Raw genomic sequence first — 27,857 nt, 5'->3', positions numbered from 1 at the left:
ATTGCAGGCCAGATTAGATGGAGATTTGCCTCGTGAGGGGACATGCATATGAAAATGAACAAGGGCAGAGAGAGCATTAGAGGGGCTTTGCTAACACACTCCACAATTTAATCCTCTGTCAGTTTTGCGCGAACGCATATGTGCTGGTGTCTTTGCATGCCCATGTGAATAGTTGTGTATATTCACGCACATCCATGTCTGCCTATGCAAACCCTTTCTGACTCAGTTTGCTACCCTCCTTCGTCCTTCTGTCTGTTGCTCACTGCCACCCTCCCTTCCTGTGAGAGCGTAGTCTGGGCGCGCAGCCAAGTAGTGTGTTTTTTTTTTTTTTTGAATGAATACCTGATGGCTGATGGGGCTGGCGGAGGGGGAGGAGCCTTGTCAGTTGGAGTACTGAGGGAGAGAGGCAGGGAGAAAGAGGAGGGAGAGTCACAGAGGGAAAGAGAGAGAGAGAGCTGGCGGTCTGGTGGCCTTGCATAACACACGTTGGAGAAGCCTCGCACGCAAGATCTGGTGTGGGGCTTTTGCACAGGAAAGGGGGGGCCGGCGGAGGGGGGGAACCTCCTCTGCCATCAGGCCGATTGCAGGGGCAACGGAGGGGCAACTCCTAAACAGGGTCCTTGCACAAAGGAGGCTTGCGAGGGTGCACGTCTCCAGGATTCACTCGGTTGAGGCGCAGGAGGAATCGTTGCACATGTTCTACAAGCGGTGGCTGTGGAAGGACTGGTGAGCTATTCTTAGTAGTCTAACCAGCAAGGGAGGGGGAGGGGGGGGGGGGGGGGGCTCTTTGCGTTTTGATTTGTGGCATAGTAGTATTTTCTGTCCCGCTAACTCCACTGTGTCTTGCCACAAAAGAAATACAGGGAGGCGATTTCAGATGTTGAGGTGCTCGCTCTGGGAGGGGAAGGAGTGTGTGTGTGTGTGGGGGGTTCTGCTTATCAGCCTGCCCGGGTATGTATTCTGCGTGTATCCGGCACTGATGCAGAACTCTGGAGTCATTGTGGAGACAAACAGCCTGAGCGCTCAGCCCAGTGTCTGTTCTTTGGCTGTAGTCAAGCACACGGCGCGGTCCGCCTCTTAAAGGGACATGCACACGTACATTTCACACAGAGAAAAGGTGCGTGTGTTTGTGTGTGTGGCAGTAAAATCAGCAGTAAAATGGCATTTATGAATACAAATCCAGACTGTATGGTATCGATCTGACTTTTGATTTAGGCTCTGGGATAAAGGCAAGGTTCTAATTATACACAGAGAATCCCATATGGATGCCTTTCTCTGTTATTCCCCTCCGCTGTTTCATGCATGCTCAGATTGATAATGATGATGTTTTTGTTTTCTAAATATAGCCACTGCTGCACAGTGCTGTGAATCTATGTCTGGTTTAGCAGGTGAGATGAATAGAAGCATTACGGACTATGAATGTCAGTCCAGGGTCATTTTATTTTGCCTTTTTTTGGGGAGGGGGGGTATTTTTTCTTAGCCGGGACGCTCTAGATAGAATACCACTCCTTCCTTCCCTTTTCTTGCTGCAGAGATGTTATTGCTATGAACCTGAGGATCAATGCAAGCGCAAGCGTGGGTTGGATGGAGGGGGGGGGGGGGGGGGGGGGGGGCGTACTCCTGCGTATGAGAGGACATGTATCTATCTGCCTTTCACCTGGAGACACAACAGCTACACGTAGTCATGTGATGTGTGCAGGTTTTTGTCACTTCATGGCAGCATATGAAAATGCCTCGTCCGCCCCTCCTTGTCTGATACCATACCGTCATCATACTCGTCTTTCCCAGAGGGGACGGTCCAGGGCTGGATCTAGAGTATCCTGACATGCATGTCTTGAAAGCGTGCCTTTGTTCTCCATAGCAGGCGTTTGCCAGTCCCTGATCTAATAATAGCTTACGAGATCAAGAGATGATGTTTACGCGTGACCATGTGCACAGTGAGTGCTGTGGTAATCTCGATAAAACACCTTAGGCAGTCTTTTCTTGCCTGCCGCGTTGGCCGAGATGATGATGTCATTACAGGTGTTGCTGAGGTGGGGTTGTTGCCACAGAGTGATGCTGCACAGCGTATAGTGAGAGTGAGTGAGCGTGGTGACATCGCAAGGCGGGGGCTGATGCTGCAGGCGCTGCTCAATGTGGGTCAGGAGGAGCTGCACTGTCTTTCTCACCCCATTCTCTCTCCCTCTTCCCCATTCCGAATCCTCTCCCGCTCGATCTGTCATCCTACATTGTCGATCTCGCTCTCCTCCCCCTCACTCTTTCTCTACACTCCTTTGTTACATCTGATGGCTGTACCAGGCTTTATGATCACATACGTTTGCTCAGAGTTTTCTTTTTCTGCTGCTTCCTTGAGAAGCCTGTAAACTTCTTATCTTGCAATAGGCTAATCCAAAGAGAAAGCGACCAAGGTCCACCTCTGATTACTTTATATTTCAAGTAGGCCACTTGTGATTGTCTCGTATAGTGAACCTCCTATGTAGTGTGGAAAAAAAAAGTAGCTCATTTAAATGTAATGTTGGTTGTGTGTGTTTGTGTGTAAGTGTGCCATGCACTCAATCTCTGCGCTGCCTGTAGCTAGTGAGCAATTTAGCGGTGTCTTGTTCATTGACCCACAGATAAGCCAGTATAAAAGAGCAGAACATCCAGGAAAGTACAGTGGAAAGTCATCCAATTGAATGTTGAAAAAAAAATCAGTGACAGAAATTCCAACTGCATGATGTGACACATTTGTGTATATCCTGATCCTTTTGGAGTTTTGCTTTTTCTTTAGCTTTTGATGACAGTTACTCAGATACAAGAAGCAGCCTCAGCAGGGGGTGTTTAGGGTTGAAGAATATTCACTGGACTCACTGACTCACATTCAAAGCATTCCAGTGTCACCACAAGTGTTGACACATGTTATCAAAGTTAAACGGGAGGGTTTTGTTGTTTTTACATTGTTTTGTCCAGTGGTTAACTTCTTTTTATACTTACCTAAGCAATAGTTCTGGTCTTTCTTTTTATTGTCCTTTATTTCCAATGGAAAATTCCAAATCCCAAAAAAATCACAGGTCGACCAGTGCAGCATGTTTGACTATGGTGGTTGCACTGTATAGGGCCCAATGGAAGGCAAATGTTGTTTTAGCATGTGAGGCTGCATAGTAAACAAATGTTAACAAGGTTGACTAGTGTTTGTGTGTGTTTACTGCGTTAACACATTTACAATATGCAGCAATAGAATATGTTAATTAATCCCTGCAGTCAAATATTGACCTTGGGCTTGTTGACATCGAGTAGTTGACTAAAGTAGGATTCAGAGGGATGGAACTTTGCTATAAAACTCTTCAGTGATAAGACTCTTACATTTTGCAAAAAGGCCTCTCAAATTAATGTCAGGCTGGTTTGTTCTGCTTCTTTAATGTGTCCAATGACTGAGTCTAGCTAGAGGTACATTTTTATATTTAAAATTGTCCTGTCTTATAATGAGATCTTGGAGTTGAGGAAAAGGTAATTACAAGATAGTTATTCTTTGTTACATAATTAATTCGATCTGTACTTTACTGAAATGCTTTGACACAGCCAACAACAATGCACATGCTCCACATAAGCATGGATACATTGTTTCCCAGGAAACCCCAATCACTATAACTGTGATAAAAATATAATTGTAATGCTTCTCTGATGGAAAATCTTCTTGAATTCTGGTATTTTTTTTTCAATTTTAAAGTTTTATGTCTCTCACTGTCTAATAAAAAGAAAACGAGTTGAGTTTAAAGACAGGATGAAAGTTATTCAAGAGAAAATTTGAGTTTTCCAATAAGTGTTAGAAAAATTGTACATAGGTTATCCCATATTTGTTTTCTGCAATAAGTATATTGTTAGTATGGATGATTAGAATGTTTCCTGTTACTGTTGTATGTGAAGAAATGGAATTGACATGTCTCAAGCAGCTGCAAAAAAGAGACGGGTGCCAAAGAGCAAAAGCAGAACGGGGAAAGAAGATAGCAGCAGGGACTCGTAAACCGCATCTCCCATTATCACGAACTGATTGTTCACATTGTTGTCAGATGTCTCCCTCAACCCTTAAGGACAGCAATGGCTTTTGTACCTAGGGCCAGCCCAAATGAATAAATGAGGAGTGGAAAGGATGAGTGATGAGACCGGAAGGAGATCTGAAAGGTTAGGTTCCTGCCCGCTCTCCTCGCGAGAAAAAGAACCGAGTTGTCTTCCTTCCTGTTTGTTGATTATTAAATGTTCGAGGTTGCCTGAACCTGACATTAAAAAAATTGCGTGAATGTTGGCAAGACAATTGAGCAGTTCGATACCTCCAACAAGCTTGAGAACCACTGCTCAAGAACAATAACAAGGGCCCTTATGAGGATAAGTGTCTCTAGAATGGATGTATTTATACCACCTAGTGGCTAAAACAGGCACAGCATTATTAGAAACATGAAACCAGACACACTTTTGAAGTGGAACACTATGATGTTTGCCTTTTTAGCACTCAACGCTTCACTGTAAAAACCACTTGAGGAACACATGGTTGTAATAACTGTCACATACATTATGTCTTCAAAGGTCTAATTTCAAAAGAAAACCAAAAGAACAAGTGTTGCATAACCACAATATTCCCATAATCCTGGTGGGTGTGAAGGCAAAAGAAGACAGAGGGAGTTGAGCAAGGCAAACAGAAAATGCACCTTGGACTTTACTTAAATTGAGTTGCACCGCGTTTTATAGTTTCAATGACTGTAATATTTTTACATTCTTACTGAGCATGTTTGATAAATATACTCTAGTATAAACATAAAACACTGTTCATGGCAAATTGAACATCTCTGTAAGCAATATGCACACAATATATACGTACTTACCCATTGTTTTGTGTCTGCCACCAGATGCCCGCCGTTGTGGACAAACTGGATACATTAGAGATGATTCCGCGTGAAGTTTATGGAGCTCATTTTATGAGCTTTAGCAAGCCCCCCTTGTCTGGACTGAAACCTGGAGCAGTCTGCTAGTGACCACCAGCAGAGCCACTGCACCCTGGCAACGAGAGACGACATTAACACTGAGAGTGAGAGGTAGTCAGACTCTGAACACAATAGAAGCTCTAACAACAGACATTTCAAACACATCTGGCGCAATGAAATCCAATCAGGAGCGAAGTAATGGATGCCTGCCGCCTAAAAAGCGAGAAATTCTGGCGCTGGAGCAAAGGCCAGTAGTAGCGGCTACATCAACTCCTCCAGTGGTCCATCATAATCCTGCTCCTCATACTGAGAACCTAGCCTGGCTAGCCAGTGTAGCCAGTGAACGGTGCAGATCCAGAGACTCAGAGAGCCCAAGATGTCCCATACCTTCGACTTCCTCCTCTTCTCCTCCCACCATTCCAACCTCAGCTACTACTCTGTCAGCAGTGCCGCTGGCCTCGCTCCCTGCAGTTTATCCCGCAGCCATTCCTCAGCAAACAGGAACCATCCAGTTTGCTCAGCTTGGACCGAATGTTCAGTTCATAAGCTCTGGGCCCTATGCTGGCTACATTTCCTCTCATGTGGTTCCTGCCAATAGCAGCCCGATGGGACAGCGCACTCACCTGGATGGTTACACCACTGCCCTGATATCACCTGGCACCAAAGGGGAGCAGCAGTTCCAAATTGGCCTCTCTCCTACAGAGCTTGCTCCAGTCTCCCTTCCAAGCTCTCCACAAGTCACCAGCCAGTACATTCAACTTGATAGCAGAACACCTTTGACTGTCAGTGGAGCCAGTGTCTCTACACCCGGGGCCCACCTCCATATCCACCCTCATACTGCGGTCCTCCCTCAAACGCTCACCATCGCACCCTCCCAGCTGGTTGTCCAGTATGCAGATGGTTCCACCGGAAAGAAACCAGAGGTGCATGCTAAAGGTGTGCTGAACGGTGAGCTAGAAGCAGTCAAACAGATGAAAGTTCCCAACCAACCAACAAATCATCAGCAAGTTCAGAGTTATGAGGCCCGACACATCCTTGTGCCTGCAGACTATGGCCAAAACCCATCAGGGCTTCAGACCTCCTTAGTACTTGTGGCCCAGCCAAACCATAGTGCTGATCAGGAACATGGTTCGAATAAGATTTCCTTAGTTCAGACTGAGAAGGGAGGCATCTGTTTAGGGAAACCGATATCAAGATCTTCATCCTTCTCCTCCCTCCCATCATCAGAAGTGATTAAGTCTGTCACGCCCCATACAGTCATTCAGACGACTCTACCCCCTGATGAGCTGCCAGCTAGTCTTTATTCTTCGACGCAAGCACCCATTATTGGTTATATAACCAGTGCTAACCAGCATGCAGTCAGCTACCATGCGGCACTGCCACAACACCTGGTCATTCCAAGTGGTCAGTCTCTGCTCATCCCAGTCAGCAGTGCAAATAACGGCACAGAAATTGAGACCAGCCGTGCTGTCAGCTCCCTGACCGCAACCACAACGCCTCAAATATCAACCGCCATGCCTCATGCCTATCTTGCCACTGCCCTGTCCAAATGTGAGTCTCTATGCCCAGATGGAAATCAAGTTCCCCCTGCTATAGCCCCGGCTCCAGCTCACCCGGCCTTGCCTTCAAACCCTGCAGTGGCAGCAGCTACCTCCCCAGTCCCAGCTCCAGTCACCATTCCTGTCAATGCTCCGGTCCCTGCTTCCATCCAAGCTTCTCCCACCATCTCCTCTCCCTCCTCCCCTGTGGCTCTCCCGCCTTTCTTTATGCGAGGCTCAATCATCCAACTTGCTGATGGGGAGTTGAAGCGTGTGGAAGACCTTAAAACAGAGGACTTCATTCAGAGCGCAGAGATCAGCAGTGAGCTGAAGATTGACTCCAGCACAGTTGAGCGAATCGATAGTGGTCAGAGTCCTAATGCTGTGGTCATACAGTTTTCTGTGGGGGAACTCAAAGCCCAGGTGAGATTTACATTTTTCTCGCACAGTGTATCACTACTATCCATAATTGAATGCCACTTGATGGAATTTTCAGTGGGCCTGGTGGTAGAGTGAAAATGGTAGTAATCAAACTTGTAATATCATAATAGGCAGTGAACATTTTCAGTATATTGTTTCTTAGAGATAATAACATTCAGGAAATGTATCAGTGTAGACATGTTTAATATGCAAGGTTTTTTCCCATTCATGCAGCTAGCTATCTGCTGTAAAATAATCTGACACATGGTTGCTCTTCTTTTCAGTAAGTAAAACATAAAAGGCATGGTAGGGTAGCCAGGATCCTGGAAATGTAATCAACCCTTGTGCAGTATTGTCTCCATTTTCTTTTTCCAAATTCTCGCACATTCTACCTACTAGTAGTATTTTAGCCGAGGGATGGCACACTCCTGGAAATGTTAGAACTAAATGGTCATGCCATTTCAAACTTCTGACATGACAGCGCCCTAGTGTCTCATTTCAAAGCTTTTTCTTTGATGTAATATGCCTTTAATTGGAAAGGATTGGATTAAAATACTGCACAGGGGTTAGGTTCTACAGACCAAAGCATAAAGTGCTTATGGTATGTGGTATTCCTTATAGATTTTCTTTACAAACATTACAGTTTAGCAGAATGCTTCAGGTACCCACATCTGTATTTCTGCAGGTGTGTGTGGAGGTGCTGGTGGAATATCCCTTCTTCGTATTTGGACAGGGGTGGTCTTCATGCTGCCCTGACCGCACCACGCAGCTCTTTGAGCTCTCCTGCGCTAAGCTCTGCGTGGGAGATGTTTGTGTGTCGCTGACCCTTCGGGGTCTCAGGAATGCTTCCATAACAGACAGTCAGAGTTTGGGGGCTAGAATGAAGACCACAAGACTCTCTGACCCCAGCAACAACACAGATACGGCTGTCAGCAACAGTCCAAAGCCAAAAAATACAGGCATTAACAGTGGTATTTTTATGAAGGCTTCCGGTGTCGAAAGGATAGCTGGATCTGTGCTAGCACAGCAGTTCCCAACTGAAATGGAACTACATCCAGGCTCAGTGGGGGGAATCTGGGGAGGAGAATCTGTGCTGGCAATCTCTGGAACTGCAGGTAAAAGACAGGGATCAGAGAAAATAGATATGCCCACGCTCTGCAAAATACAGTCCAGAGATCCAGATAGAACCACCGTCCGTAAGAGACGGTGGTCTGCTCCGGAGAGGGACCAGACTGAAAGGGTGGAGGGGGAGCCTCCCTTGACTCTGCTCAAACCCTCCATCATTTCTCAGGAGGTGAAAATTAGCATTGAGGGGCACTCGAGCAGTGGCAGAGAAAAATGCTCAATCAAACTATAGACTATGGAGAGAGCTTCTAAGAAATGTGTTTGTACTGTGTTTATCTACGCCGTGTTCTCTCTATTCAGACTACTATACCTTAGCAGAGTTTACACAGTATCACCATTTTATTTTCTGCCATAGGTTGAGACACCTTCAACAAAGGACAGTGTGTGGTCACACACACTGTGCAATCAGTGCAATCAAGCTGTAAGCAAAAATGAGTGCAGTCAGTGTGAATGTTGAGCTTGTGTGTTGGTAAGACACTTCTAAGTGTGTCATCTATCATGTGCTGGATCTCTGTTGTCACATTGTTCACAGCCATCACATTCTGGACTAACAAACATGAACAAGCACAGAACAGATGTTCATAGGTCATAGGCGATGTTATGAGCGCTTCGCTCACATATTTAAGAGTCAAAGATCAACCAATGTATGATTTCATGACGATATTGATTTGGCAATAATCCTGGCAGAGGTATTTGCCACATTACACATGTTTATTTTTCAAATACAATCATTCAGTCTTTAACACAGAGTGTAAATGCTAAGACGGTTGGTGTGGATGTGATTGTGTTCGTCAACAGTGCGACACTTGAAGTGCACAGGGGTCAGGTACGAATGTAAAAACCACTGCTTTTTGTCCTCAATACTGACTTATGAAGTCACGGATGCGTTGTTTGCTGCACCTTCACTGACTACAATGCTTGACAATTTCAGACAGATGTTTGCAATATTTGTGTGGCAGCAGTCACACAATAACATTATTATTTTTTTTTTTTTTTGTATTTTTACAATAGTTCAATCCTAAAGAAAACAGGAAGCCCTAAGAAAAGTGTTTTCACGGCTGTCAGCATTTCTATGAAAACAATCAAATTTCTGAATAGGTTCATGGCAACAATGTAAATGCTGAAAAGGTACAGTATATGACTATACCTTTCGGGGTACTAGCTTGTAACTACGGTGGTATCTCAAAAGGTTATATGCCTGAAAAAAAAGACACTTTTACAACTTGGGAGCACACCTGTACTTTTACTTTGGAGTCCATAAACCCTTTTGGGTAGGGTAAGGTAGATTGGTCCCTTCAGGGTCATAAACGGACTATTTCTGAAACTGCAATATGAAGAGAAGCCAACAGCAAACAATTGCCTTATTACGCATCCAGCAGACAAGAAGAAACCTCAACCTCCATTTGGATTCAAGCATAAGCCTGATCAAATTCACTCTCCCTTTTAGCTCTGTTTCAGTTCCCTGGGGGAAATACACTATGTGGCTCCACAGCTACTAAGTGATCCTCTTGCTCGCTATCAGCTTCCAGCTCCCTTTGCAGGCTCACCACCCTGGGCATCTAATGCCGCAGTTCCACTGCATAGTACAATATGTGCTCAACTCAGCTGTACTCTTCCTCGTTCAGAGGGGTTGATTTTACACTTCAGTATACTACTCGGAGAAACTGTGAAGAGCAAACCTGAAAGCACCAATCTGGATTAAGCAACAGCATTGGAGAAGAACGAAGTTTCTGGAAGGACAAAATCAAAATGACCAAGATGACAGCGCTGCAGCGATATCTGGAAGAATTCCTACATGAGTGCATGAAGGTGTTTCAGAGATGGTTGGGAAAGTGCGTCACCGGAGGAATTCCTTAAAGGGAAGAGTTGTCCTTTCTAATTTGCTTCTGAAAATCCTTTGTGACACCACGCCTGGAACTTTTCTGACATTACACGTAGACTACTTGAGCATCGATGACATACCTAAGGCCCTGAAGCTAACTTCGGCACACGTATGCTTTCCAGTTGGATGTACTTCTAAGCTGCAGTGATACAGCTACGATAAAGCCACTCAACTAATGAATCACCAAAAGGGGATTTCGTCACCAAAATGGTATCACATACAAATGGTATCACATCCATGAGCCAAATAAGTACTGTGCAGTGGAAAAAAATCATGCTCTTTGGGTTTATCAGGTACAGGGAGTCCCGGGCAGTAAGGGTCTACGACTTCTGATTTGTTCAAACTACAAATGTTGCGAAAAAGAAAAAAAGTACAACTTTGTGTCATGCCGTCCTAGTCTTATTCTGGTTCCAAATGTATCTTCTTTTAAATTCTAGTCTAAATTCTACCAATAAACTGTTTGAATTGTGATAGTCAATTGTTACTATCAAAGCAGCTGCATGAGTAATAAGCAACGTCAAGGCTAAAGCACAAGATCCTGTGTTAAGATAGTTGAAAGTAGAGAGTGTTCAGATCTGATTGAGATTAAGGGAGTCAGGTTATCATATTGTTGGGGACATAACCTTATCAGGTTGGCTTGGTTGCAAAACCAGGAGAAGTTCTAGTCTTTAAGTATCTCCCAGTTACATCAGCGCCTCTGCGGCATCCGTCTTTTTGCTATTTCCTTTAGTTTTCAGAATAGAGCCAAAATTCTACAGTTCATACTCAGGAAGGGTGTGTGTGTGTGTGTCTGTCTGTATGCATACTGTATGTGTGTTTGAGATGGTAAATGTATGTGTTTGTGTACGTTCTGAGCTGCAGCACTTTGATGAAGCATCCAGTGGGTGTGGGGTGTTGTCAAAGGCGATAAGGGGGCAAGACCCCCAACACCCAGTGAGGATAATCAACTGACTGTTTATCATAATGTCCTACATGTATAATGATGGAATAGTGAGGCAGGGAATGAAAACACCCATTGGGCAAACTATCTCACCTTTATTTTTGATGATGGATAGAGCTACTATTTAGAGAAAGAATTTACCGAAAGCCAGCTAGTGTTGATTTGTACAATAAATTGTATCTTAGAATGTGTACAGTGTGTGTATAGATATTCTAACCCTTAATGTAGCCTATGTACTGTATGTGCCACGGCGACCTTTCTTCAATCATTCCATTGATGCAGACATCAAGAGTGGTCGTTATTGCTTCAATTCATGAATGTGACACCATCTTCTTTGAATCTGGCCTCCTCCTTTGAAGAGATGACTTGACCTTGCACAGTGTAAAATTCAATACGTGATGATCCCATTCAACGTGATTGCCACTGTCATTTTCTAACTACTGTAGATGTTTTCTTGTAATCCTAAAAACAAAACAAAAAAAAACCTATACTAAAAAAAACCTGACTGTTCTGTTTGTGTTCTGCTCAGGCTAAGCACTGCCCGCTGACTGTTGTCCATCCGATGTTTCACATTGTTCACTTCAGTGCATAACGTAACCACTCAAAATGTGCCAGCAAAGTACGGGTTTCATTTTTTTTTCATTTTCCAGTCTAAGAAAAACTTACCATACCAATAATCTATTGTATACCGCATTTATGCTGTGTATTGTATGACCTCCCCCTCCCCTCCTCCCCCTTACAGTCTGGTTTGCTAAAAAAGCTTCTAAAAATGCACAATAGCCAAAAGGATGTCACGTTTTGAGAAAACAACCCCTCTTGTTAGAGGCAGTACATGTTGGAATTTTCCATATGAATTTGTGTATTTAGACAAAAATCTAAAATGATATCACAGCACAGATAAATCAATAAAATGTGGTGATGACACCAGAAGATAAGTTGAAAAAAGTCAAGATGTTGCACGGTAAATACAAAGCCATACACTTTCAGAAAAAAAAAGGTATATGGTACCTTGAGGGCTACAATAGCTTGTCAGATGTGTAGTAACCACAAAGGCACTTAGATTTGTACCCTTGAAACATACATTCTACAACATGGGACTATACCTGTACTTTTTAAGTCATGGAAAAGGTACACCAGTTAGATAGCTGTCCAGTAAATACGCAACTGACTCCTACCTATTTATGACAGAGTAGCTTACAGAGGTTTAGCTATAGCATAAACAAGTAAATCCACCACAAACTCTTCCAAAGTAACTCAAATGAAAATTAAGTCAATATGGACACGTAACAAGCATGTAAAACATGACTTTGCGTTTTTAACAAGTTGCAGTATCTCATCTGGAGATTGTGGCCTTGCGGTTGTCAGGAAGATTCTCCAGGAAATATACCTAAACTAACTACGTAAACCACATGCTGGTTTCACACTGGTAGTAATTTTTGTACATAAAAAGGGAGTGTAGCTTGGTGAAAATTTTCCTGCTAAATGCCCGTTATTGAACGTGCAGATTTGCACTTATGGCATGTGTAAACTCTATTAGTGTTTTCAAATAAAAAGACCCCCAAATAATAGGCAATTCCCAGTGCCCTAAATTATACTAAAATAAGGAATAATGTTGACTATAATGTACTGCTTTGCACTTTGACATAATGGGCCAACTTTTGAATTGTAAATAGCCAAAGTCTTCCAAAACGTGGATGAAGGAGAGAATAATAATACAAAGTTCAAAAACCAATCCAGATGTCACTTATTCAACAAAAAATGAGCATTATGCTTGTGTTCGCACCACTTCAACACACCCCATTACGAGCACTTTCTTTCAAAATCATCCTTACGCTGACTTGTACAACAGTTTTGTAAATGGGGTCTGTTTGTTGGCTAACTCTCAGCCAAGATTACCCGATGCCCAACATCACTTTATTATGTATCAATAATGTTCCCCCGTTTTGATGGTGTTGAGGTTTGCTAGTCAGAAACTGTTAAATATTTACTTACAATGTTTGATTTCAAATTTGAGAAAATATATTAAAGAAATGAAGACTCTGATGTAATTGACTGGATTTTTTTGTTGAGCCATCTTTTCTTCTCATGCGTCAAGGCTAACGCAGCATTGCACATTCAATTTGCAAATCATTTACTTTCCCAAACCCTTTTCACCATTTACTTATTTTTCCTTTAAAATGTAAACATTACCAGCATACATGGCTCTACTCTTTTCTATAGTACTGTATATTATGATTGTTTCATTTTCTAAAGAGAGCTAATAATAAATATATCACATTAATTATATTTAATGCTTCAAGTATAAGAATAATTAGTAACTAATTACAATACTGTAATTGTATTTTCCTCATGAAATAATTACATAATGGCTATATCATCATTTGATGCATTTTCAGTCCCTATGAAAAGCCTCAATAATAATAATTACTATTTTATGAACATTCGATTAGTCGTCTTCTAATTTGAGCACAAAAACAATGGCTGTCAGACACGTTTCAAAATGAATGACCTTGGCTCAGATCAGTCTGTTTATACGCTGTCAGTATAACAATTTTTTCATTTCAAAGACACACATTTGCAATTCAAATGTAAATAAATTCAATTACAGTGCGTGGTTCCTTGGTTGAATTTACAACCAATGTACTTATTTTGCAGCTCTAGCTGGAAGCTGTTAAGCCGCTATCCCAGTGAGGGGTGAACGTTGGCGTATGTAGGCAAGAGTAGACGCTCTTTTGATCTCACCAGGGTTCGTCCAAGATCACAAACATTCACCAAACATTGAGCATGTTCAAACTTTCCTTGCGACAAAAGCAGCACTGGCGACATCTTCCGAACGTTTGCGACCTTGGGCAAACTATGACAAGATGAAAAAAGCCGCTACCTTTACGGACACTGGCAAATGTTCGTCTCACAGTGGAGAGGAGCAAATGTTGATGATTGTCTGCAAAGGTAGCAGCTCTTTTGCTCTCTTCAGCATTCGTTGAATGTCAGCCACGTTAAATGTCTCCAGAGGTCTCCAAACATTTGCTTGTTATGCTCTTGTCGTGAGGAAATTTTAAACATTAGTGTCTGCGAATGTAGAGGCTTTTTCATTTTGTCAGGGTGCGTTCAAGCTCACCAAAGTTCACCTGTATTGCGCTTGACGCAAGGAATTTTGAAAGAGTTCAAAATGACCCTGCGACAAGAGCAGGAAAAAAACGTTAAAACTGTTGCTGTAAGTTTGACAAACCTTTGGGCAACCTCTAGCGGCATGTTGGCAAACATTGGCGACCTTGAACGAATCCTGACGAGGCCAAACGAGCTGCTACCTTCACCGACACTCGCCAACATTCTCCCCTCATTGGGCTAGGGGCTTTTAAAATTTCTTTGCAACAGGAGCATAAACCTATGTCAAACATTTGGAAACCTTTTGGTAACCTTTGATGACATTTTGGCAAACGTTGATGACTTTGAACGACCCCTGATGAAATCTTTAGAGCCAGTACATGCACTCATATTATCCAACTTTTGCCCCTCTGTGGGATAGGAGTTTTAAACATGGAACAAGAGCTTCAAACACCGTAGAAGAAACATAATTTATCAAATTAACTTAACGAACTGAAAGAACGAAATGGTAAACTGTAAATTGTAACAGCCAACATTCATGATAATTTTTACATGATAGCACGACAACATACCATGCCATTGTACTCACCTGTTGTATCCGAGCAGCGCAAAGTACAACGATGTTTTACATGATAGGATATGCTGAACAGATTTCGGGGAGATTTATGATGATGATGATGATATTGCTGGAGCTGAGTACATTTTGCCACGGGGAGTGAAAACTACAAAAGGAAATAGGATAGTTGGTTAAACCTATTATACTACTACAATTACACCTTGGAAATGGCTCATTGGCTTCAGTACCACAAAAACATTGAAGGACAATGACGCATTTATTCGATAAAAAAATATAATTGTTTGACGATAGTCAAGCTCACTCACAACTGAACAAAAATACAAGACTTGTGTGTTTAAATTTCACTCGCTCGAAATAAAACACAATGACTCGCGTTAAAATGGCATCTATTGCTAGAGTTTTCCTCAACAAGCAACACTTTGTCCTTGGCTTTTGCTTACTGTATGTGGAACCAAAGAAGTGGAGAAGAAGAAGAAAAAAAAAACGGAGTAAGCAACTTTCCGACAGCAGGTGCTGCGATAACCTAGCTAAAGAGCTAACGCCATCTGCGACAAGCCTTTGATCAATAGTGATTAGAACAATTTAACTTATTTATACCTATGATTAATTTTATTTTTTGAAAAGTAACAAATTATGGCTTTCACACGCACTCCCAAAACAAACAAACAAACAAAAAATAACCTCATAAATGAACATATAAATAAATAGTCAACAGTCAAAATGGCGTGTTGCGTATGAAACTGCTGATTCACAGTGCAATGGAGCGATTGAATGCAAAGCCTTCCTTTTAGTGTACTTGAGCGCTGCCAAACCACTTAGGGTTTAACATCACATCTAGCTAATGGAAAAAACATTGAAAATGTATTATTTTTGTAAGTTCTATTTACGGACGTGTTACCTAGAGGGAAATGCTTCATCCTCACTAGTCTTCTTCAAACCCCAGGGGTGCTTTTCATTTCTTCTTTTTACCACAAGGGGGAGCAAGAGATCTTTCTCAAAAGTGTAGGTGCCGGCGTGAAACGGAACACTCAGCTGACAGGCAAAATTGACAGTACAAACGAAAAACTCATAATAAAAGTCGTTGGCGTCATATTTATTCTCTGTATTTCCCATTTACAAACCAACACATTTTAACTGGATCTCAAATCAACCGCAGAATTCAACGTTAACATTAAAAAAAAACATCAACAGCCACACATAAGGTACAATATGTTTTTTTGAATAAATTGTGAAGCTAAATGAGAAGTTCAACTACAATGACTCAAACATGATACCGGGTGAATTTCCAATTTTTGGGTGCTGCTTACAATATGTGATACTACCCCATGTGTGTATAACATACAACACTATGAAACCATTACACACACAATTCAATCATCAGACATGGTTTACCATGTTAAGTGTTGAAATGTTTCATTGCAGCAGTTACTGTAGGTAAAGTCGGAAACCAGCAAACCTTGAGTTAGTGAGGCGGTACGTTTACTGAAACCTCCGGAGACCATTTTATATGCTATTTCTTTTGCACCTCACATTATTTGTTGTGGCGCAAATCAGTCAAGACAACTGTTTTGTTGTAAAGCAAAACTAAAATCTATTATACTCACCACAACTTCAGTATATACATATACACTATTAAGCTCTGATAAAGTAATGCCAGTGTAAACAAGCTTCAGTATCACGCAATGTTCAAATATTGCACATACATTCATAAATACACACTTTGCTTTGTGCCTTCATGTTAATGCATCTGTATGTGTGTGACACATGTGATGCAGAAAAAAACCTTGGATAAAGGAAAGCCCCCAATGAACACACATACACCCACGCACACACAATATGTACAGTACAAGCACACATAGAAACACACAAAGCATACAAGTCACAATATTAGGTACACCTGCACAATGGAAGTGTCCCAAGGCCAACAGTAGAAATATTTCTTTGCATTTTACGGTTCAGAACGTTGTCAACCATTAACCAGTACTAAGATTAGTAACAAGTAACTATCAGTCCATCCATTCATTTATTGAAATAAGATTTTCAATTACAGTATTAGTTTTCTTTCGGGGTGGCTCGGTGGGTCAGTGAATAGCATGTCCGCCTCACAGTTCAAAGGTCCTGTTCAAATCCACGTGGCTCCGGCCTTTGTGTGTGGTGTTTGCATGTTCTCCCCGAGCCCACGTGGGTTCCCTCCGGGCGCTCCGGCTTCCTCCCACACTCCAAAAAACATGCATGGCAGGTGAATTGGACATACTAAATTGTCCTTATGTGTGATTGGGTGCGTGAATGGTTGTTCGTCTCCGTGTGATTGGCTGGCAACCAGTTCAGGGCCCTCGCCTACTGCCCGAAGCCAGCTGAAATAGGCGCCAGCGAGCCTGCGACCTTTGTGAGGATAAGCGGCTCTAGAAAATGGATGGATGGATGTTTTCTTTCACTGATACTCTTGAGATGCCACAAGAGGGCGTCAAAGTCCCAGCTTATAGGAAAGTAGTAATTTGTGTCAAGGAAGTATGTTGAAGAGAGAGGCTAGGTTTTGCTATATTCAGGAGGGGTTAAGTTTAGGTTGTGTTTCTAGTGGAAGATACAGAGCATCCTCGGCATAAGTGCATGAACATGCTTACTTTTGGTGCATTTTTTTTTCAAACCATTTGCTTGCCATTTATTTTTATGTATGATGATTGAAATGATATGAAAGTTTTCATATCATTTTCATGATCAAACTAACAATATATACAATTATTTGCTCTTCACTGTACTCCTCAGCAAATATTGTGCAGTTGTACCCAATATTGTGGCTGGTGAGTGTATTAGCTCACATTCACATAAGCACAGATCAAGACCCCTCTGTGCCTCACCTGTGCACCTAAGTTCTTATAATGTGGAAATGTGAAGAAACTTCCTCACGTTGGTCTGTGGTGCCCCTTTGTCACCACAGACAAACAATACCCAAAATGTCTTCCTCTGAAGTGTGCTTGCTTTTGTGCTGCCAAAGCCGAGCGTCTTTGTTCCTCGCCTGATGCAGACTGAAGCAAAGTGCTCCTCCCAGGCCAGTTCATTAACAAGCGAGGCAGAAGTTCTGTCAGTCATGTCAGGTCCAACAACTCCAGATCTCACGTTGGATTCAGTTCAGACAGAAGGTGCACATTTCTCATAGAACCACCGTTCCTCTTTATAAGAATCTGTTCCACGTGTCTTTTAAGCATCCCCTGAGGTCAGCTGCTCTTGGTCGGAGATGTTGTCCCCGGCTGGTGGCCTTGCCCGGTCGAAAAAACCACACTGAGAGGAAAAACGACGATGCTTTATCATAGTACTGATCAAAAGATGCCGATGCTGGAAAAGGTGTTTAGTACCTACCTTCCACATTGCGAGTGTTAGCACAGCCAGCACTAGCAACCCAAGCAGTATGGCTAAGATGATGACCCACAGTGGAACGGCAAAGGAAACATCTGGTGTCCCCCATAACACAGGTGTCCCCATCTACAAGGAACACATTCAACACAACAGTCAAGCATCCATGTTCAATATTGATTATCCCTTACTATCACAGCTGACCACTTATACTGACACCCCTAAAAGGAAATTTAAGTCTTCACTCTACTTAACATATTTGTTTTTGGACTGTAGGGAAAACCGTGATTACTTGTGAGCACTGTGGAAGAACAGGCAAGATGCAAAGTGAAAAAATGGAGCCGATGCAAATTATAAACCAGATTTGTCAAAAGTCAAAATCTCCCTGAATCTTACCGAGATGGTGCGTTGGGGCAGGGTAGGGGGCTGGACCCGATAAGGCATTGCCAGGACCATGAAGGTCACAGTCGAGTTGAGAATGTAGGGGTCATTACGCCGCTGCAGGACAAATATGCAAGTTATTTGAGCAACGACCATGACGAAGCGTGCCGAAGAACATCGGCTGAACTGACAAGACTGCTTGTATTTCAAAGGTCACGGATGTGACTACAACTTTTTTGGTTTCGTTACGCAGCTAACCTAGCTGGGCCCAGTAAACAAAAGGTTAATGAAGTAAAGATGTGGAACCGGACGCTGACCTGCAGGAAAGTATGCGCCCACAGCCTGGATCGGACTTTAACTACAGCACTTTGGCCGCGATCCAATCGGCCCACGACGCACGTGATTCTCAGGCAGGAGATGTTGGTGCAGTTCTGCAAAATACACACCTGTGAACCCATGTCACATTCTGGAGAGGTCGCACAATAATGCGGGTTTCTCACCAGGGTTTTACCGCTGTGACTGTGGGCAGTGTTAGCGGCACGTTTATGGCGGCGAAGAGGAGCGCTGGTGTTCCTTAAAAAGCCCAGTAGTTCAGGAGTATCTTGGAGGGATGAAATCTAAAAATTCAGAGAAAATGCTGTTTGAAGCTTACATTGCAAAAAAATAAAACAATAAGAATAAAAACCCTAGAGAAAAATCACAATGACAGTATGATTGATGACAACATTCATTAGGTCACAAGCCATCTTGGTTGTTTTTTTTTCGTATGTACTATTGTTCTTTGCACGCAAAAGCAATTGTGCACATTTTCATTAGGAATTTCACTGCAGATGCTATCATTGTGCATAGGAAAATACTTAAGCAGTAATTTCTGCTAATAAGCAGAATCTTCTTTTTTGAGCCAGCTGGCAAACAAGGCGGAGAACAGACAAAACAACGGGTGAATTTCTTGAATAAATGGGTAAAAATTCTGCAGCGATAGATAAATGGATAAGCTCCAAGTAGCAATGCTGGGTGGTTTGAGTGTATGCATGTTTTTCCAGTAGTTAGGGGCATTTATCCGCCATAATTAGTATTTATAAAAATGCCATTTGTGGAGATCCCATATGAAAATCTGCCTTTACCAAGATGATAATACTCAGTTTTGTTTTAAGGGTAATTTTCATGTTTTGGTTGCCTTTTTCAGCTACTGAGCCTTTGCTAAGGTACTGTATATTTTTCATACGCTTCTCCTATTGCTATACATAGTGACACATCGACATTCGGCTCCATTGCTTGTTTTGGTGCACCACCCAGTGGCTGAATGACTGATGCTATTTGTGTGCTTAATAAAACTTACTGATTTAGTACACTAAAGACAATATTTGCAGATGGAACTTCCCAAAAAGCACTAGGGCTGAGAATATTACCTGTCACTGCAAACAATTTATTGTTTTAGGTGCTCAAATTTGAACGAAAAGGGGGCAAACAAGCACGAAATGTGCCCAGTCTATTTGTCAAGAAAATAATGACAAAGAAGAATAACAGGAAGTTACTGACCTCATAATAGCTAACAAGTATCTCTTATGTCTCAAGTTTACACATGAAAGATTGTTGAAGCATAGTCTGTAATTGACTTAAATGCACTATTACACGTGTAATGTAAATATAACATTATACATATATATATATATATATATATATATATATATATATATATATATATATATATATATATATATATATATATATATATATATATATATATATATATGACAACTCAACTGCGTCAATGCTAATTGTGATTGCTAACTGGTTAGCATAAGCAAATATGTAGGTTTCTAAAAATTCATATGTATCGAATATAATAAATAATGACTATTTAAACCCACTGACATCAACCTTAGTAATTTATATACAAAAAGGAGGAGGGAGGGGATAACTTGATTGTTCAATGGAATAATCAATAGTAAAACTGATTTTACAAAGATTAGATAGTGACAGCCATACAACTAAAGGAACAAACTAAACTTAATACAAGGCATTGTTGTTGTATTTTTTCAACTATATTGTTTACTATTGTATACACAAAACTGTTATTTGTTTACATATGTACTGTATGTGTTTGTATGTATATGCAGTGGCCGTCGAATGTGCATACTTTAATCTTACCTGCAGCCCAAGTGGGTTGAGGCTGTTATTTGTCCGACAGCTTACGGGCCCATCAGTTGTAATCTCCATTGCATACAGCAGGTTCTCGTCACGGAAGCGGGAAGGCCAGCCGACCTCAACCCCAGCTTCCCGAATACTACTGGGACCCGAGTTATGGAGCTGGAGACGTTAGAAGTGGTCGAGAAGTTAGTCGTTTTATTGCCGTGGGCCTCAAGTGACCATCTGCTATAATTGGGTTATCATAACTGTGGCGTGATGACACGGGCCACCTGGGCTTTTGGCTACACATTGCAACACTTAATAGGCCTTCACTCAATGGGGTCTCAAAGACAGATACAAGACAAAATACAGATTCGGCCCATGCTTGGCATTGGGGAACGAATTCGGAGCTTAAATGAACCATCAATTCAACAAAGCCACCTTCCCACTCACTCACACATTCTCGCATGGGCACACACGGTCATTAACAGTGAGGTAAGTCATCCAAACAGGACATGATCCTGGTGCTGCGGGGCAAGAATTCTGGCGCAAGGAGCAAAAAAAAAAAAGGGGGGGGGGGGGGGGGGCTGGTGGGGGTGGGACTGTCCTTTTTAAGTAGAAGCAGCTGCCAAGCGGGAAAAGTACCGCCAATGAAAATCATTATCAGCTGCAGGAACGGCCAGACGCTGCAGTGCTCTAGTTCAATGAAGCAGTGGGCCCTTTAAAACCCAAAGACATCACATGTACAGCACATGGACGCACACCCTCATTGTAAACTGTCGCCAGTTTGTCTGCCATCCTCCCTCCTATCTGTAGTCTCTACCTCGTTTTGACCTTGTTTTTCATCTTGCTAATTATCCCATGTCGAAAAATCACGTTCGCCTCCCTGCTTTCACAGCATTCATTAAACCTCAGATCATCTTTGAACTGAGTATATTTGGATTCTCGTTTTACTATTTTGAAAGTTGCATTCCTGTCGCAACCTAGGTTAGGTTGCTGCATCTGTTTACCTCATAGATGTGCGTCACCTGTGGACCAACATCATCTTCTCGGGCGGGTTTCTCTTTGGGCTCCCAGTGTGGGAATGGCAGCACCACCTGAAAGGGATGAGACACCCTGTGGAGGCCAGAACACGCATGACTCAGTGAGGGAGAAAGAGCTCATGAAGAAACAGTTACATGACTTTAGATTTGCCTATCGGAGCGGATATTGGTTTCAGCATGTCTGGGTTGAGTTGGGCCTTCTTTTACGGCGGATTTTTAATGGTTGACTATTGTCATGTAATTGCCGTGTACTGGAGCCAGAGTTAAATCACACAACTTGCGTATAATTAAAGTAAACTGTAGTCAGAGCTGGTCACATTTAAATATGCTGTGTTGTGTTTTCAAGATGACAATAAATATAAAACAAGCACAGTCAGACGGTGCAGATTTTTGCCAGGACGTAAACAGTTGTCACCTACAAAATCTAACTATTGCGTGAAATGTTTACATATGGTTCTTTTTGAATTAGAACAAATTCTGGATCCACACAAAACATTTACCACTCTTAAGCTATTCGGATCTCACATAAGCACAACAAATTACAACCTGATTGAACCGTCTTTGAAAGGGATATAAACAGTTGAGCACATGTTAAACAGGATTTTCCGTGTTACATTTAACACACTGCCAAAACGTGCAATCTGGATCGGATCTGGATGAACTTGGATGAAAAAATGTTTTTTTTTTTTTTTAACCTTACATAAAAGTAAGCATTTGACCATATTTGCTCATATAGAAAATGATACAGTATATGAAGTTCAAAATACATACAGTTTTAAAATCATGTGCTTCATTTCAAGCTCTTTAACTCTTGAAAATTCACAGCTGTGAAGTGAAAGTCATTTCAGGTCATGATACATCATCTAAATCTTAAGATGACGGAAGGTGCCTACTTTGAAGAATCTTGATTATAAAACAGGATTGATGAACTTTTTGTTTTTGGTTTCCAAAGTAATTCCATCAGCACTTTTTTATCCTTTAAACGATTCAAGTCATATTATACCATTGAGTACATATCCTAAATAATGATTAAAAAAATAGATAAAAAATAGAGGCAAGGATCTCCAGCTTTTTGACAGCTTTACTGGGATGTGCTACAGTTAACCTGCTCTACTAAATAATGATTAAAAAAATAGATAAAAAATAGAGGCAAGGATCTCCAGCTTTTTGACAGCTTTACTGGGATGTGCTACAGTTAACCTGCTCTACTGTCATGGCCACCAGTAACATTAAATGGGAAATGAAAGTAGAGACCATAAGGCGGTTGTGTACGAAAGAAATCCCAAAATGGACATCTCTGTTGAAAATTTGTATTTTTGTCAACCCAATACTAATCTTCGTGACATACGCCTGGTTTTGTAATAACACATCATATATGTAAAAACAAAAAGTTTGCTGTCCAGTCCGTGACGAAGAACGGTGCTCTCCCAAACTTTAAACGGATGCACGATGGCAGCTGACAACACTTATTGTTGCGGGTTGTTTTTTTTTTTTTTTCGGATTCAACTGATGAGAGCAAATAGATTTGGAGTTTACAGAGTTTGCATGTTTTGTACGCATATCAGTGTGCATGCCCAGAGCTCACAAACCCATGTGCAGATGATTACAGCAGATGTTTTTTTTTTTTTTTTTTTTTTTTTTTAATAATGCACATTATTCTTTGGAGGAAAAAACAAGACCGAAAAAGCTCCAAGCACACACAGAAAAAAAATGCAAGGACTCACCCTCGTAAATCAATTTGAGCTTTGGCAACGATGGCTAGATTCAGGCTGACTGGGTTGCTATCAGGGTTGTCTTTGTTGGAGCTGTGTGGGGGGTAAATAGTCACAGTGGGTGTTAAGGAAATAAAACCCAGAACCCCCCATGCTGTAAAACTGTGACCTAGTATAAGTGACAGGAATGTCTTGGACGATCATTGTATTCTGTCATCGTGTATAACTAATGTGAATTTCTATGGCATTGGGCCTTTCCCATAGTCAACTGTCTGTGTGTGATAAATGATGATATTTACACAAAAGCTACACATTGAATGTGTGGACAGCTTTTTCTTAGTCTAACATGTACTTCGACAAACATCCTTTTGTCCAGTATTGAATGTATTTAAAGTGCACCGGTGATGGGTTATGGATGTGCGTCACTCATGGTAGGTGTGTTACCTGTGGATCTGTAGCTCGAAGCTAATCTTTGGACCAGCATCTTCAAGCCTTTGGACAGAAAACCGCAAACCAACAGACAGCTGCGGAGAATAGAAAAAAGTCCGTTTAAGAGAGTTAAGAAGAAAGGCATTGGATGTGTCCATTTAAAAGCCACATGATAGTCCGGTGTCCATTAATGGGAAAGGAAAGGGCCAATTAACTAGGTCATTCTTTTGTTATTATTTAAGAAGAAGATCCAGTTTGTACTTTGTAGTGTTGACAAGACGCACACTAAGATGCTTGTGAATCCCCGATGCCCTCTAATGCAAAACACATGCGAGCGTGCGCTCATTGTGAAAATACCCAACAGTGTACGTACACATATGCACGTGAGCCCTGCACTGGACATCAAGCCTGACATATGGTCACGAAAATGACAGCAAGCAGACTAAAAGAAGAAGCCCCATGGGGGCATGGAGATTTGAGGCCGTCGATATGGAACGCATTAGTGAGGCTGGAGGAGAAGAACCAGGCGCTGAAGATCCAAAGAGGGCAAGCGGGTATGCATCGGTCAAAGCGAAGACGTCACACGGGTCCGAGCTAAAAGCGGCTGTTAAATCTTTACCGTTGTCGTTTTATTCCTCGGAGGCGGAGCATCTGTTGTCAGCATCCAAAAAGCTCATTTTAGGTGCCTTAAAATATGTTGCTCCCTTCGGTGCTTGAGAAATTGCACAAGGTCATTTTAATGCTTGTATATGGCTCAAGATGTACCACATTAAAGCTAATTATTTTGGTTAAAATGCTGACTGGGTGACTGAGGTGGGATGTTGACAGCAAAAATAATTATTAAGAATAATACATATTTACAAAACCTCACAACAAATGAAACCATAAACCTGTTTTTTAGAGAGGAATGTTTGCAGTGAACTATAAAGGGATAAGTAGACAACCACTATCAAATTATATCCATTATCCTAGCAAAGCCCTTCTGGATTTTTCATGTATTCCAATATATTATGACTAAATAGTTTATTAGACTTTAATAATTAGAAATGAGACTAGTGCTACTTACTAAGTAGAAGAGAAAACATAACCTTATTCTATAGTGGGAAAGACAAAATTTAGTCCAACATTTCTTAAAACTCCTCAAAACTGTATGACAAAAACATTTTGGTGTTATGTAGACATCTAAAAAATCTACTTGAGCAAGAATGACTAGGTTTCGTTCTGTTAATGTGAGGAAAGTTGAATAATCAATTATCTTACTGATGTTTTCGCAGCGCAGTAAAGTGGCCAACAACTATTTTGATTGCAGACTTTGTTTCACATAAAGAAACAAAATAGATTGGCTAATAAAACATAACAATAAAAATATACCACTATTGCACTGAATTTTTATTCTTTTGTCTTGTCCCCAAGTCATATATTCAACCCAAACCTTGAACTGGTCTACAATCTAATCAGATCAGATACAGGAGCTGCAAGTTTGCACATTAGCAATAAATCTATATCTACTATCGTAGTTGTTCTTGTTCTGCACTGTCGCTCATGTAATGGATAGCTTTACATTGTGCAGGTATACGCAATGTTGCGGCCATTGTGTGTTTCTAATTCATTTTAATGAAAAGGTCTACTTTTTGGTTATTACGTTTGCATTTCATCGCACTAATTCAAACTTCCTATTGCCCTTTTTTGGTGATTTGCTACTGTGACATGAAGCAGAAGGAACGACTGAACTCCAGTGATGACAAGACTTTATAGGCAAGCATGTGCATGGGGGTGCATGCAAGTATGTTCGGCACAAGCATGTGGATTCCTGAGAATCAAGAGGGGGCAAGCGGAGAGTTAATAACTCTCATCTGGACGGCTGGGCCGCACCCCCACACATATATATACACACACATTTTGCAGACCTCTTTCTTCCCCAAGCAGTGTAACATGACCACATACAGTAATTGATTTCTAACAATGCCAGGTGTCACATTGCCGTTGACACCTTCACTAAGATTCTACACCTTGACACCCACACATGCTAATGTGCATATATTCATGCAGGAAATGAAGATCCGCTATTTTACAAAGCCACGGCTCCCTGCATGTGTCAGTCATCAAGGAGGTAACTGAAACTCGCAGGTATGCAGGACGATCAGTTGGCGTGTGAGCGGAGTCAAGGTGAATGAAATTTTGTGGAATGGAATGAGGGTCAAGGAGATGATCGCGAACCATTGGAAACAATCAATCAGTCTGCATTAAAGCTGAGGAGATGCAGGACCGGCTTTTCGGGGACAGTCCACAAAAGGTGTTGGAGGCAAAAGAGCTTGATGGATTTCGAGAGTGCATCCACTCACCTCAGTTTGGGCCACCATGGGATTGCCCAGGTCACACACCACAAGCCTGGAGTCATTCACCATCTTGTATTCGCAATTCAGCTGAGCCAGAGACTGAAGGAAAAAGAAAAAACACCACAAAAAGGGAGTTGGGAGATTTAGTAGAGTGGTATACAGGGTATGAGGTGACGTTTAGGCCATAAATAGCATTTAACTCTACATACATGAAAATAAAACCCCTTGTTACACTAAAGCCCCCAAACCCTTTCATATTCACACCGAAAAACCTTTGCCCCAAAAAATCATATGCAATTTTTTTGTACTCACTTTTTTTTTACGCGCAAAAAATTCTCACACATTAAAAAAGCTGTCATACACTTTATAACAAAGACATACCTCTAACATCAACAGAAAATTACTCATACTAATAAATAAATCAAACACACACAAAAAAAAACAAAGACACCTAAAAACATGCATTCAAAAACATTTCAGACCAAGAATTTTTTCCACAAAAATCATATTAACACAAAAAACCCTCTCACAAAAAACTCATATGGACCCAAACATTTTCTCTCACACCCCCAAAACTCATACTTACACAAAACCTAACATGCACCCCAAAAAGCGCACATTGGGTTACACCCAAAAAATAACTACAACACTGTAAAACACAGGCCCAAATATTTTTTATTCACCAAAACCCTCTCACCACCACACCTCTCACACACAGCATGAAAAACAATATTTTTCCCTTTAACAATTCTTTTTTGTCTAAGAGTGACATTATTTGCAAGAGAGAGTCAAAAATGATGTGAGAGTTCACTCAAAACTGAAAACAAGAGTGACTGCTATTTTTGGGAGGGGTGAGCATAAGTGTTTTTAGTGTATGTGAGAGTTTGTGGCCTATGAGGCACCTTATCGACAGGAGGCAAGGGAACAAAAAGGGAGGGAAACATCATCAAACAGCGGGTAGGGGGCAAAAAGAGGAGGTGGAAAGAAGGATGTGATGAATACTCTGACAGTAACAACCTCATCCATCATGCAGCTCCATTCCACTCATTAGTGTAGACACGCACACACACGCATACACAAAAGTAAACACGCCTACACAGGGCAGTTGACCCTGTCGATTTCTGGGGGCCGCTAATGCCACTTGGGTATCATAAAAGGAAGCTTTCTGGGTCTTTGCCAGCGAAACATAAACAGCTGATAGTGCCGCCTTAATCAGGCCAAACAAACCTGGTCACGACATAACAGGAAGTGACGTCACACTGTAACTGTGGGACAATTGCTTCATGGTGAGGATTGTATTTTAAGAATATCAGCGTGGGTAGACAGATCTTTGATTTAGTGTATATGTGCGTGTGTGTCAAATGTGTTATTCATTTCACCTCAACTCTTCTCTCCACGCCAATGTAGTCAGCTTCCGATGGGATCAGTACATGTAGCTCCGTCTCGTAGGCTCCTTCTCCTCGGTTTGCTGCAGTTATGGTTAGCATCACCAAATTGTCATCGCCGATCACTAATTCGGAGTGGTCCCTGTGGAGGAATGGAAGGGTATTTTTGGCCATGTATGCAGAAAAAAAAAAAAAAAGGATCATTTTCATGAAACATAAATGTGGATAAGTGGCTCTAGAAAATGGATAGATAGATGGATAGACTGAGAAAGTTTGGTGCGCCAAACTGACCCTAGTAGCTGGTCAGTCCCTTATTGACCTAAATTGGGTTATTTTTACATAAATGTCTTAAAAGTGAAGCATTTGCGGATTTAAATGTCCTTGACCTCAGCTTGTATATGTCATTCAGTAGTAGGCGACAGGATGTTTGTATAATGTTGCCATGGATGTGCTGTCTGGAAGCACCGCAGAGAGAAAGCTGGTTCCCACATACATGCCCCATATGGTAGACTCAACGACAATGCGCAACTATGATGTGAAACTTTTTCATTGTT

General features: G+C 41.6%; 2 protein-coding genes and 1 long non-coding RNA gene across 5 annotated transcripts in view; 1 reads left to right on the top strand and 2 right to left on the bottom strand.

Moving 5' to 3' along the window:
* Window positions 1-15,499, bottom strand: part of LOC148426602 (uncharacterized) — a 30,297-nt gene extending 14,798 nt beyond the window's left edge. The window contains exons 1-3 of the long non-coding RNA XR_015865083.1: window positions 15,438-15,499; window positions 14,552-14,684; window positions 4,854-5,025 (exon numbers count right to left, since the gene is read on the bottom strand). This is a non-coding gene — a long non-coding RNA (uncharacterized LOC148426602). The remainder of the gene's footprint in view (window positions 1-4,853; window positions 5,026-14,551; window positions 14,685-15,437) is intronic.
* Window positions 501-12,900, top strand: LOC148426603 (ataxin-1-like). Its single transcript, XM_088410786.1, has 3 exons — window positions 501-726; window positions 4,878-6,913; window positions 7,596-12,900. Exons 2-3 carry the CDS (start codon window positions 5,126-5,128, stop codon window positions 8,265-8,267), a joined length of 2,460 nt encoding a protein of 819 aa, XP_088266912.1. The 5' UTR covers window positions 501-726; window positions 4,878-5,125; the 3' UTR covers window positions 8,268-12,900.
* Window positions 15,500-15,611: 112 nt separating the features above from the next.
* The window catches only part of LOC148426601 (integrin alpha-8-like), a 48,825-nt gene continuing 36,579 nt past the window's right edge, over window positions 15,612-27,857 (bottom strand). For all 3 annotated transcript variants that reach the window (XM_088410205.1, XM_088410207.1, XM_088410206.1), the window contains 11 exons: window positions 27,298-27,445; window positions 25,925-26,017; window positions 23,598-23,677; window positions 23,166-23,246; window positions 21,409-21,514; window positions 20,420-20,578; window positions 18,769-18,885; window positions 18,586-18,699; window positions 18,284-18,385; window positions 17,894-18,016; window positions 15,612-17,815 (listed from right to left, as the gene is read on the bottom strand). In XM_088410205.1, the coding sequence (XP_088266331.1) occupies window positions 17,735-17,815; window positions 17,894-18,016; window positions 18,284-18,385; window positions 18,586-18,699; window positions 18,769-18,885; window positions 20,420-20,578; window positions 21,409-21,514; window positions 23,166-23,246; window positions 23,598-23,677; window positions 25,925-26,017; window positions 27,298-27,445 (1,204 nt within the window). In that variant the 3' untranslated portion in view covers window positions 15,612-17,734. The remainder of the gene's footprint in view (window positions 17,816-17,893; window positions 18,017-18,283; window positions 18,386-18,585; window positions 18,700-18,768; window positions 18,886-20,419; window positions 20,579-21,408; window positions 21,515-23,165; window positions 23,247-23,597; window positions 23,678-25,924; window positions 26,018-27,297; window positions 27,446-27,857) is intronic.

This window comes from Hippichthys cyanospilos, chromosome 3 (assembly GCF_059441005.1).
Source record: "Hippichthys cyanospilos isolate Australia breed blue-spotted pipefish chromosome 3, RoL_Hcya_1.0, whole genome shotgun sequence".
In the NCBI taxonomy this organism is placed as follows: Eukaryota; Metazoa; Chordata; class Actinopteri; order Syngnathiformes; family Syngnathidae; genus Hippichthys; species Hippichthys cyanospilos.
The sequence above is the reverse complement of the archived record's forward strand: the minus strand, read 5'-3'. Positions and strand labels throughout refer to the sequence as shown.

Bases quoted from the DNA above. Each gene is read 5' to 3' on its own strand.
- LOC148426603 (XM_088410786.1), top strand. From the start codon at position 5,126: ATGAAATCCAATCAGGAGCGAAGTAATGGATGCCTGCCGCCTAAAAAG. The intron at 6,914-7,595 runs GTGAGATTTACA...GTATTTCTGCAG, and splicing joins TGGGGGAACTCAAAGCCCAG to GTGTGTGTGGAGGTGCTGGT.